The sequence below is a fragment of the Clupea harengus genome, chromosome 9 (genome assembly GCF_900700415.2).
Source record: "Clupea harengus chromosome 9, Ch_v2.0.2, whole genome shotgun sequence".
NCBI lineage: Eukaryota > Metazoa > Chordata > Actinopteri > Clupeiformes > Clupeidae > Clupea > Clupea harengus.
Genome location: NC_045160.1, coordinates 5753477 through 5766141, shown reverse-complemented (window position 1 = coordinate 5766141; position 12665 = coordinate 5753477). Strand labels below are relative to the sequence as shown.

Sequence of the window (12665 nt, the reverse complement as noted above, 5' to 3'; positions counted from 1 at the left end):
AGTCTCAAGTACTGTATACAATACCTGTTTGTTTCCTAAAGGACAATTTACTACTTTTGTCACTAGATGGCACTCAGACCACGAGTATAGTATGGCTGCCTGAGAGAGGACAAATGAGGATCTTCTGACTCAGCATCTGTGAAATCCATACATGTTTATGGTTTTCAAACTCTTGTAGTTGTGCATGATGCCTGAGTGATTTTACAGATTTGGAAGATGTGAAGGACCCACCGGTCCCCCATGTTATTTGGGATGTGGCGACTAGACTTGGTGGTGTAGTGAGGAAGAAGAGGGCAGGAGATGGTGGTGTTTCCGTACAAAAATATATATATTTATTAACGAGGGCTCTATAGCACCCCAACACATGTGCCCATGAAATGAAATAAAACAACCCAAACATACCGGCCGTACTCACAGGCTACTTCAGTACTCTGTACCCTGGATACCTGCTTGTCCTACTTAGGCCCAAGCCAGGCCCCAAACCTAGGCACAGAGACTAACCTTAAGCTAAGTACATATACTGGCCACCTAGCAAATACATACATACACACACAAGGTACAACACGAGGCACAAAGACAAGGCACAAAGACAAGGCATACAGACAAGGCACAAAGACAAGGCACACAGAACCCGGCACACAAAACAAGGCCAACGGTGTCCACACATCTAGACCCAAAACACTTCTCCTCACATCAGGAGAGTGTTTTACCTTAGTGCCTCAAGTCCTCTTTGGTGCTCTTTACTGCCTATCTGACAATGTCTCTCTCAGCCAGTCCTCCCTTCATGCCAATGAGGCACCTGTTAAAATAGGGCAGCCACTTAGGCTAAATTGGACCCCACCATTAACGTGGGGAGCACGGAATCAACCATTACAGTGGGGGAGTCAGTGTCTTAAAGGGCCAAAAGCCCTTTTCTTGCTCCAGTGAGAAGGGAGGAAATTCACCTTCTCACAGAAGACTTATAAACATCAGGTAACTCTTCTGTGATGCCAGTCATCAGAAGATCACCACACGTACAGTTACTAATCACAAACACAGACATACAGAAGAACAATGGTTTATGAATCCTTTCAAGCAGAGGTGCTTTCAGAAAGGTCAAAGTTCATTGAAACTCAATAAGGACGCAAACAACAAGATGATGGATCAACAAATTGGAATATTCTTAACATCTTTTGTACTAGAATCCAACAAAGGGAACCACAATAATTTGATTAAATATATAACCAAGTCAACTATATAAACACAACAAAATCACATTACAAGAAGAATAATTCCAATATAGTTTACAGGATTATCCAGTAGGCTTTATACGTTGGTTTTCTTTTTTGTAGCTCTGTCTTTGTTGTCTCCTACTTGGCAACCAAAATCACAAGTTTCACAAGCGATCTGGTGTCACAGCTTTGTCATGCCTCTCCCCCCAGAACCTGTGTATCGCCTACCCGTGACAGGTGCAGTCAGATCACAGGTTTGGCTGATTCCTGGTTGTCTCCTGAGGGGGTGGTCCTGGGTCTTGAATATAAGTATAATGTACTCTCCTTACCTTCGGGAATGTTGTTGGATCTTCTTGTAAGACGCTACCTGGTAGTTTACGCTCCACAGACCTTTGACATACAGGGTAGCCTACAGTCCGCAAACGTCAGCTTGCTTTAATTTCACTAAAGGTTGGAGCAGAAAAAAAGAATGCCACATTTCAGACCACCACAGACAGCTTTGGCTACATGCTCCCACCAGCTGATATTGAAAAAAAAAAAACAGTCAGGCACAAATATACCTGGAGTGGTCTAACTTGAAACCTTCTCAGTTAGCTTCAATAAATATTATACTCACTCAACCAGCTCCTACTAGTAACAGAGCTGCACACATTGAGTGAAAGATTTTACTACTACTTTTGTCAAAGGTGACATCACAGCAAGTCAGAAGTTTTTGAACCATGCTTCTGGTAATCTCCTCTTCTCAAAAACTTCATCTTTTTGTCTCAAATTCTGAAAGCAAGTTTCATGACAGCCGGTGAATTTGGGCCAGTCCTCTGCTGGTATCATCATCATCATTCATTCATTGTTTATTCAGGGAAATTGACTGAGCACAGAGCTCTTGTACAGCAGTGCCCTGATTGAGGGTACAGAGTACAGAGCATGAGAGTGAATGACATTAAGGCAAATAAATAAACAGAACACATTATACAACTCAGAAATGGTATAAAATTAGTATAAAAAATAGTATAGTATAAAATAACGCAGTATAAAAGTATAAAATAACGCAAGATAAAAATAAAATCATAGAATTAGTTAAAACAAGAGCACTGAGGCACATCCTTAGCATCTAGAAGGCTCTTAAACTGGTTCACAGAAAAAAACTGGGTTAGCCTCAAGTCCTCTTGCACAGTGTTCCATTTATGGGAAGCAAATAACTTAAAAGCTATTTTGCCAATATCGGTTTTGATATATGGGATTTCAAGGGAGAGGAGGCTCTGTGACCGTGTATTATGACAGATGGACTTGAATTTTAAGAGTGACATGAGATAACTAGGCAGTTTTCCCACTATGGTATGGTCCTCAAAGGTTGTTGTGGCAGTGGGAATGAGTGGAGCTTCAGCAGCTCTAACTGTTTGAAAGGGGCTGGTGTTAGGAGAAGCTAGATGGCTGGTTTTCTGTGGTGGAAGATTCCTGAGAAGACCGATCAGAGGAAAATGGTGTAAAACACTCCCAGCCTCTGAGGGCCAAAATGTTTCATCTGTGCACTGTGGAAAGACATGGAGACTGATAATGCCCAGGAAACAATTCACAACAGACAACAAAGGATGTACGTAGCAACACTCAAAAAATGAAAAAATATTCATATTTTATCAAGTATCTTTGTTGTATCTTTTTAATATCAAGGCATCCTCAATAATTAGGTTACTCAAAAAACAAAAGATTTAAAAAATATCAGCCTTTTCACACTACCAGCAGTGTGTGAGTCACTGTTTCTATTTCATTACTTTGAAGTTCTCCCAGAACCAATGACACTGTTAGCATATGACATGTTCTTGGATTCATCTAGTTAGTATTCATTTGTGCATTCATTTTTGGATTGATAGTGCTTATCCAACTCCAGTGTTGTCATACTGTCATATATAACAATAATCCATTTCTATTGTTGTTTCATCAAGTCCAAGGGGGAAAAGGTCTTCTGAGTAATTCTCCATGGCATTGCCCATTAGGGTGGCAACAGTTTGACAAGAACCCGAGACAGTACATAAAAGCTTCAGCTTTGTCAAACACATATCACAGGTCTGTAAAGGTTGTGAGGTCCAAAACCAATGTACTGTAAGAAACTTTGTAAACGTCTTTAGACTTTTGGTTACATAGTTCATTGTTAAATTTAAGGGTAAGTAAGATGCTATTTTTTTCTAAAATGTTTTGTTTTGATTTGTGTATTTGTCATTTATTATATAATACTCCAATGCCATATTCAAGAGCTTTCATATGTGCTTTTGCATTTTGTCGTAGTTTGAGTGTAGTTGAGTGTTGAAATGAAAGCCTGCAGGTTTTATATTATTCTGCAGATGCATTTTAGATTCATATACTATATCTAATCATCCATGTTCATACTCTTCACTTTTAGGTAAGAAGGAAAATGAATCACTCATTTGATATCACTCTGATTTTTACTGCATACCAATCTATTGGCCCCCAAAAGTATGTATATTTTACCATTATTTCAGCACTCTACATTGCCTCAGTATTTGCTAACATGTTCCTAATGCTTGTTATCATCTGGGAGTCAAGACTTCATCAGCCTATGTTCATATTCCTGTTTAATCTGACCTGTATTGGACTGTTTGGAAGCACTGCAGTTTGGCCCAAAGTGCTACAAAATCTTCTGTCTGACACTCAGACAAGTTCCTATGAGGGGTGTTTGTGTCAGGTGTTTATAGTTAGTGTTTATGCTACTGGTACTTATTCTATTCTAACTGTGATGGCCTACGACCGTTATGTCTCTATAATCAACCCTTTACGGTATCATACAATAATGACACCACAGAAAGTGAAACAGCTGTTGGCCGTGAGCAACCTTGTTCCCATATTCTCTGTGTCTGGTCAGGTATGTCTGACATCACGAGTGCCTTTATGCAGACGAAGCATCCATAAGTTTTATTGTGAAAATATCTCCGTCTCCAAACTGTCATGTGTCACCAACTCACTGTATCGGGCCAGTAGCTTATATGGTGTCTGTGTGTTTGTACTCTCTGTTGTTTTCATTGCATTTTTTGTGCTGCTCTCGTACATTAGAATAATTACTGTAAGTTTGAAAGCATCAGCTGATTCCCAGAAGAAGGCCATTTCGACCTGTGCTCCTCACCTGATTGTTTTCATCAATTTCTCCATGAGCTCGCTGTTCTCCATCATTTACAATCAGTTTGTTTTTGTGTCAGAGGACATGCACATGTTTCTCTCCGTCCAGTTTGTTCTGGTTCCACCTCTTTTACACCCAATCATTTATGGCATCAAAAACACAGAAATCAGGAAATACCTGATCAGAAATACGAGAGCAGTTTTGTCATAAGTTACTTGTTATGTGAAATCAGGGCATAAACTATCACCACAGTTCGTACACGAATAGCAGTGACAAGATCATATTCATCCATTATTCAAGAGTGTTGATAAAGTTGAAAATGTCTTTGGATCTGTGTTCCATGATTTAAGGGTCTTAATGATTTTAAAGAAAGTTTTCTGTTATAAGGAATGTTTATCCACCCATAAAGTAAAAAAGTTGTTTGTTGAATTGTCATTATTCAAGATTCATGTTGATTATATTTATTTCCATTCAGTTCCTTAATAAACAAAGTGAAAATCAAGTCAAGTCGAGTCACGTTATTTGTATAGCACATTTTAAAACAATAGGAGTTGAACCAAAGTGCTGTCCATGCGGGGGAAAATAAACTGACAAACAGAAATCAGAATCATCATTGCGCTTATTGAAAGCACTGCAGTTTGGCCCAAAGTGCTACAAAACCTTCTGTCTGACACTCAGACAAGTTCCTATGAGGGGTGTTTGTGTCAGGTGTTTATAGTTAGTGTTTATGCTACTGGTACTTATTCTATTCTAACTGTGATGGCCTATGACCGTTATGTCTCTATAATCAACCCTTTACGGTATCATACAATAATGACACCACAGAAAGTGAAACAGCTGTTGGCCGTGAGCAACCTTGTTCCCATATTCTCTGTGTCTGGTCAGCTATGTCTGACATCACGAGTGCCTTTATGCAGTAACACTATTCCTAGGTTTTACTGTGAAAATATTTCCGTTTCTAAACTGTCATGTGTATCAAGTCAATGGCATCGCATGAGTACACTGTATGGTGTTTCTGTGTTTGTAATCTCAGCTGTTTTTATTGTGTTTTTTGTGCTATTTTCATATATCAGAATCATTGCCGTAAGCATAAAGGCCTCTAAAGATTCACAACGTAAAGCCATTTCCACTTGTGCTCCTCACCTTATCATTTTTATGAATTTTTCTTTGGTTGCTCTTTTTACAATTATTTATAACCATTTCACACGCAATGTATCAACAAATGTTCAGATCTTTTTCGGCTTTCAGTTTAGTCTAATTTCAGCTCTTCTACATCCCGTTATTTATGGGATCAAAACCAAGGATATTCGGGAATGTATTTTTAAATATTTGAGGAGAGGTGTAGTATCAACTGGTGATAGTAAATTTAATAATGACCATAATCCCTCAAAACAACTTACATCTGGATAGAAATAGAATGCAAAAAGCCTAGCCTGTTGTTTTTGTGTCAAACTGAAATAAGTTTGTATGTTGATTATCTATTTCCCTGAAATTCTCTGATGTGATGAAATTTAAATAGAAAAGGTCAATTTAAACCAGAATAATTTATTTTACCTATTGTTTGAAAAGACCCATGTTTTTTTCATGCAACATACTTTTTCACATAATTCTTGTATGACTCACCTTTTGTATGTTATATTGACTTTGTATGTTTTGATGTCTTAAAGTACATATTTGCAGGTAACGGCACTGGGTTGATATTAAACCAGATTGAATTTAGCATAGACTTTGCAATTGCAATCCCTCACAGCCATATTACATGATATAGCCAATACTGTCCAGTGACTGCATTTCGTTTGCAATGCATTCCTCCTCAACCCATTGTACAACCCAATTGTATTTATCTGGACAGTAGGGAGATTGACTGATTAATGAGAGATACATTCAAATATTATGTTAATCTACTAACTCTAGGGTACATTGTACAAGCTTTTTCAGACAGTGCCACTAACAGTCTTGGTTACATACATGCACCTCTCTCTGCTCCAGATGACTGAAATGTATAAGCATCTGAAGTAAATACACTGAATGAAAAAATAAATAAAGTAACGGTAGCATCATGTGTATGTGTGTATCACTGATGAACGTGTGTGTGTGTGTGGACAGCATTGAATGTCAAATAAATAGCGCTCACTTATTTATCTAATTAATAATAAGAATATTGAATATTGTCATGTCTGCTATATGCTGATGCTCCATTGGTCAACCATACCATTCTTGTGCCATTCAAAACACCATAATCACACTTCCCTCAAAGAGGGTTTACCTTGGACCAGGATACATTGAAAGTCCAGAATGAATTGTTACCGTAAGACTATCAATACCATTGATAAGACCTTTTTGCCAGACAAATTAAAATTGTGATGCTTGTGCAGTGAGGGCAGTAGAGAGGGGAAGATGGTTATAACCTAGTTTTCCCTGTGATGACTACGCCAACCCAGGGAAACTTTATACCAGTAAGCCCCAGGGAATACCTTAAAGTCATTTCAATTAGACACAAAGGCCCAAACAGGTTCAAATGCACAAGGCGACAGACGTGGATTCTAGTTCAAGAATGTTTATTGATAATTTAAAGGAAAGGGGAGTGGGAGTTAGAGAGGTTGTTTGTGAAATAACCTGAAAACAAGCCTCACAAGTTAGCAAAATACAAAAATATATTTATTAAAAATGATTTATGCCAGTAAGGCTAAAACAGGGAAATATTGGATATACCTAGGCTAGAGTATAGGCAGTGCTAGGTAGGGCTTACCTGAGGGAGGCAGACTACAAGACGGCGTGCATCGGGATCCACACCACTCTCACGTGAACACACTCAAGGAAGTGGTTGTAAGGTGAACTATTCCACGGCAAGCAACACACAGCACACTGCGCACACGTACCTCTCAGCCAAGCAGAACACAGACTGAGCAAGGCATGCGAAAATGCAGCACATAGACACCACCATCCAATAGAGGGCGCACTTACTCAACAAATAATACTCCCAATACCTATAAGCTACCATGAAATGACTGAACATATATAGGTTTTTAGTGAAATAAACTCATATAGACACAAAATAGAAAATGAAAGGTTGCAACTGTATTTCTCCTTCTTTAACCTGTTACATGAGCACAGTACACAGTGTGCTCCATCGTGTCAATGTCATCAGCAAAATTAAAGCACAAACCTTGGGATTTTTCAACCTGGGCCCTATTTGTCAGATCTTTTTGGGTCCAAAACTTTACTAGGGACAAATAACGAATCGGTCCAATATTGAGTGAGAACACTGAAACCAGGAACCGCTAAATGGCTATACAATGCCAAAGTTTACCGCTTGTTTTCGCCGCTGACAGGCTCGTACATTTGTTCATAAGGGTCTGACAACATGGGAATACAGAGACACACCTGCATCTATTTACCTCAATAACTGTAAAGAAACTGTAGAAAATGACTGTTTGTACAGTTAGTGTGTTAGCTTTATCTTCTTCTGGTCTGTGACGTAGCACTCCATTCAGTCAATTGGCCTACTGTGTGGTGCTGAAGTGGGCACTCAAAGGAGAGCGCCTCCCTACGATAATCAACTACAGGCACTGAGTGGGGTGTTCTGTCAGAGACCTGAAAAAGACAGAGGTAAAACACTGACTGTACAAAGTACAGTAGCCCACTCAAAAGCCTTGCCGAGCCGGAACTGTACAGGCAGAACATAAGCAGGCGTCAACTCAGCCCTTTCCCACTGCTGACCAAGGCATTAACATTATTATTAGTAGTAGTAGTAGTAGTAGAGGTAGATCTACTATTTGAATTGTATTTAGTTGTAATGATTTAATTTGGCTAAACTGACAAAGGCAGCCTATACATCCATGTCAGTGAAATAGCCTGTACCTACATTCAGATGTTGGAAGAGCTGACAGATGACCACCTGCTGCGTTACACCGACCACCTGAATGCAGTCAAGACGGACATGGAGATCTTCTTCTCCTTAGATGTCCCTGACTGGGTGGTTCCAAATGGATGTGTCCAGAAGCGAGTCCACAATCCAGGAGAGACTCGTTTCTGGTCAAAATGACGAGGAAGCAAAAGCAGCTTTCCGGCGGTCTGTCTGGAGTGTAATGTGGCCCACGCATGCTCAGCGTTTCCCTCTATTGTCTTCTGCTCCTTGCATTCCCCACCTCATACCAAGCTGAGAAGCCATGCTTCAGCCAAGCTCTGCACACAAGCAGACGTAATACCACAGCCAGCAAAATGTAATCTCCTCAGGTGCACTCAGACTCAAGCGGACAAAAAATGTCCTTGCAACATATTGTTTGTTTCAGCACCATGGCGCAAATACAAGCATATACTGCCCATATCACCATTTTCAAACCATTATCAGTTTTGCTTCATCAGTACGTTTTTACTGACCATCCTTTACTTGACTACCTCAGATTAATCCTATACTAGATAGAGTGTAAGTTTGCTGCAGATGTTGTTAGGTTAGAACATGACCCCAGGGATGCCAAAATATGTTTCTAAATGCCTAAGAACACAGCCTTATACAAGATGTGTCTTTAAAAGCTTAAGAATCAGAATCATAAAACACGGGACGAGATGTTAAAACTGTCCATTGTGCCAATAGATGGTATGCACTCACATGAGAATTACCGTGATGTTGAAAGAGTGGCATGGGAGGTTTAATTCTTAGACTGGGTTAAGATGTACATTTTGGGACCCATCCTCAGTAGTGTGCCTTCGAATCAGTGGGTGTTTCGGCCTTTAATCACTAAACACCCTCATCAAAGGTGGCCAGCTAAAGGGTGATCAAGCCTTAGCTTGTGTCCCATGCCCAATTAAGATTTCCCACGGGACTATGCAAGGCAGGGGCGTCCTCTTCCCTGAGCCAGCCCTACAGCTGACTGCATACCTCATATGCCCTCCTCAAGTTGGAGGGATCTGAATTGGGTTCTCAGGTGGGGGTGGGGGGTCATGAAGTTATAGCCCAGCAAGGGTCCTTCTGTTTGATCCAGATCCACTGGCTGCCTCTTTCAGCTGCTTGAGACACTGCTCTGACGGTCTGCCGCAGAGCCTGTCCATGGATTCCAAGCTCTTTTAGCAACCTGATGGTGGAAGAAGCCACGAATCCTCTGCATCCCACTTCAGCTGGCCAGACTTTTGCAAGATGTGTCTTTAAAAGCCTAAGAACAAAGCCTTATACAAGATGTGTCTTTAAAAACCTAAGAACACAGCCTTATACAAGATGTGTCTTTAAAAGCCTAAGAACAAAGCCTTATACACGATGTGTCTTTAAAAGCCTAAGAACACAGCCTTATACAAAATGCTAAGAGCGTGTGGTAGTTTTGAGTATATCAATATATTGAGTATATATCAACAAGAGCTAAGATCAGTTGTATATCTTATATTCAAATTATAATATGCATAATGCAGCAAGATATCCTCAAAAATTCAGTGGCTGTAAAAAATTGTGTCTACATCCTGTTGCCTTCTAAATGTAACAGCAGCACTGCCAAGACCCATGCTGCATAAGTCAGAGGACCCAGGACCTCAAGAGAGAAACTGCTCCAGATGTTGGATGTGTTCTGGCTCTGCTTCTGGATGACTTATTCTGTGAAATACCAAGAGTCTGTCTGGACTTAAAGCTTATTCCATATGATATCAATAACAACCTGTCCCACCGCTTGGCAAATTCACACCAAGCCACAACATTACATCCCCAACCCAACAAACATGCACACACACACACACACACACACACACACACACACACACACACACACACACACACACACACACACACACACACACACACACACACACACACACACACACACACACACACACACACACACACACACACACACACACACACACACACACACACACCCATATAGTCCACTGTTATATACAAGCAAGGCCTATCACAATATGAGCTACTAAGCCTCTAAGGTGTTTTCTTATCATTCTGATGACTAAAACTTCATGTAGTTCAGCTTTGCCGTCTATATTGCGGAAGATATGTTTTGCCCCATTGTGTCCATGAACAATGGGACAAATCAAAATTCCAAGGACAATTCTCCAATGGTTTGTGCCCAGAAGAACACCCTTAGGTCATCTTGTATACCTTGGAGAAAAACAAAACAACAACAAGTTGTATAAATTTGGCATGACACTGACGTTTGAAGAACTGAAAGGGCATGCTTGCCAAAGCCAGTAATTCTTTTTATTAAACCGCTCAAGCTGCGGCTGCAGATGGTGCTGTTGTCTCTTACTGTAAGTAAGTGTTTTGTGAGAGAAAGAAGAAAATCTTCCTGTCTTGGCAAATCTCTGTTGTTTATTACAATATAATAATTCTACAATGCATTATGGTTTCATGTATCGCTATGTTTCTCACAGTACTATTTCTTTTTAGAAATATGTGAATGTATGTGACACACAATTTGTCATCTGCCTAAATCAATCTATGGGCGTATATTGTAAGAACAGTATTTTTGAATTTACACATGTGAAAAGGTGAATGTCTATTTTTTATATGTTCTATGTCAATATTTATTTAATTATACAGAACAGTAAATGTATAATCTCCTATTAACTGCTTATTAACAGTGAGTGTATTGCTTTATTTATTGAATTGTGTGAGGTGTATCTTTTAGGACAGACCAACTACAATGAATGGATCATCCGTCATTTTCACTTTCACAGCTTATAAGGAGATTGGACCAGCCAAAGATGTAATCTTTACCATCCTATTCTTCATTTATCTCGCCACTGTAGTAGCCAACACCGCCCTCATGATTTTAATCTATGTGGACAGGTCGCTCCATAAACCAATGTACATATTTTTGTTTAGCTTGATATTTGATGGTTTGATTGGTAGCACAGCAGCTTGGCCAAAGGTCATGGGCCACCTTGCGACTGATATTCACTCAGCCTCGTATGAAGCCTGCCTTGTTCAGACTTTTTTCATCACTTCCTATGGAGGTTGTATTTACAGTATGCTAACTGTCATGGCCTATGACAGGTATGTGTCCATTTTCCAACCTCTGCTTTACCACACCATAATGACCCCACACAAGGTGAGGGTGCTCTTGGTTGTGGCTAACCTCCTCCCTGTCGGACTGGTGTTGGGTCAGATATGCCTGACATCTGGGATCCCTTTGTGCCGGTACAGCATTCATAAAATATTCTGTGATAATTTATCTGTGTCTAATCTGGGCTGTAGTCAGAGCACTCACACTCTTGTGACCAATCTCTATGGTATATGTACTGTTGTTTTCATAATCGTGCTCCCGATACTACTGATCCTACTGTCGTATCTTAAAATCTTTGTGCTGAGTTCAAGGTTATCAGCAGACGCACGAAAAAAAGCCTTTGCCACATGTACTCCGCATTTACTTGTTTTTCTGAATATTTCCTTGTCTTTGTTGTTTGCTGTCATTTACAATCGCATAACTTACTATGTACCAATAGAGGTTAATATATTTTTATCATCCCATTTTATTCTTGTACCTCCACTATTTCACCCCATTATATATGGTATGAAAAACCACGACATTAGAAAAAGCCTTTCAAAAATTCTGAGATCTGGGTCTGTAGTCACTGGTTGTCTGACACAACCTAAGAAATCAACTGTTTTTGTGTTCTCATAGCTGTGTCTTTCTGAGCTTGTAAGTCAGCCATGAAAAAAAAATGAAACACTGAGCTTTCAGAGCTCTTTCCCACCCTGCACCGAACCATTGCCAAACCAGGAGTGAAATGTGCCACAGAGACTTGTTGTTCTGTGTGTTCTGACAGTGTTCAAATTGAGGTGTGCACGTTGCTTCTGGATAGTTTTTGAATGCATGGCTACACCAGAGCCATAATGACTAATAGCACAATGAAGTCTGTTCATTTCCACAGACATGTCCCTTGGTCTTCAATGCAAGTTGTAATGGTTCTTTTAAAAGTGAAGCTAGTGAATACATGACACTGTGTTCGATATACAGTTTGGGCACTTTATTGTATGCTTTTGCTTTCATCTGATTTTTATATCATATACAAGTAGATAAGGATGATATTTATATACATTTGATGTGATGTACGAAAACAGTCTAAATGGTTATTTGTTGGAGTATTTACTGTGGGAAAGAACACCTTCTACAGCTGTGATGGATACTGTGACACAGCTGTGATACTGTGATAAAAATACTGGCTGTTTCAAGTGGTGTTTTTTATTTGCCAAAAATAAAGTAATACATTAACTAAAGTGGTTCTTCCAGTTTAGTTGTACATACACTTTTGTTAAAAAACACATATATTTCTATAAAGGTATTTATTCATAAATATAAAAAGACATATCATATATTTGATGACAGAAAATG

At 39.6% G+C, this 12665-nt stretch overlaps 3 protein-coding genes across 3 annotated transcripts; all 3 read left to right on the top strand.

Moving 5' to 3' along the window:
• The first annotated feature begins 3561 nt into the window (after positions 1-3561).
• Positions 3562-4574, top strand: LOC105896308 (olfactory receptor 1F12-like). Its single transcript, XM_012823053.3, has one exon. It carries the CDS (start codon positions 3616-3618, stop codon positions 4543-4545), a length of 930 nt encoding a protein of 309 aa, XP_012678507.2. The 5' UTR covers positions 3562-3615; the 3' UTR covers positions 4546-4574.
• Positions 4575-4783: 209 nt separating this feature from the next.
• Positions 4784-8380, top strand: LOC105896306 (olfactory receptor 52B2-like). Its single transcript, XM_031574135.1, has 3 exons — positions 4784-4826; positions 4934-5650; positions 8160-8380. Exons 1-3 carry the CDS (start codon positions 4784-4786, stop codon positions 8378-8380), a joined length of 981 nt encoding a protein of 326 aa, XP_031429995.1.
• A 2593-nt stretch (positions 8381-10973) lies between these two features.
• On the top strand, positions 10974-11961 carry LOC105896305 (olfactory receptor 1020-like). The gene has a single exon (XM_012823051.3). It carries the CDS (start codon positions 10974-10976, stop codon positions 11952-11954), a length of 981 nt encoding a protein of 326 aa, XP_012678505.2. The 3' UTR covers positions 11955-11961.
• Positions 11962-12665: the final 704 nt, after the last annotated feature.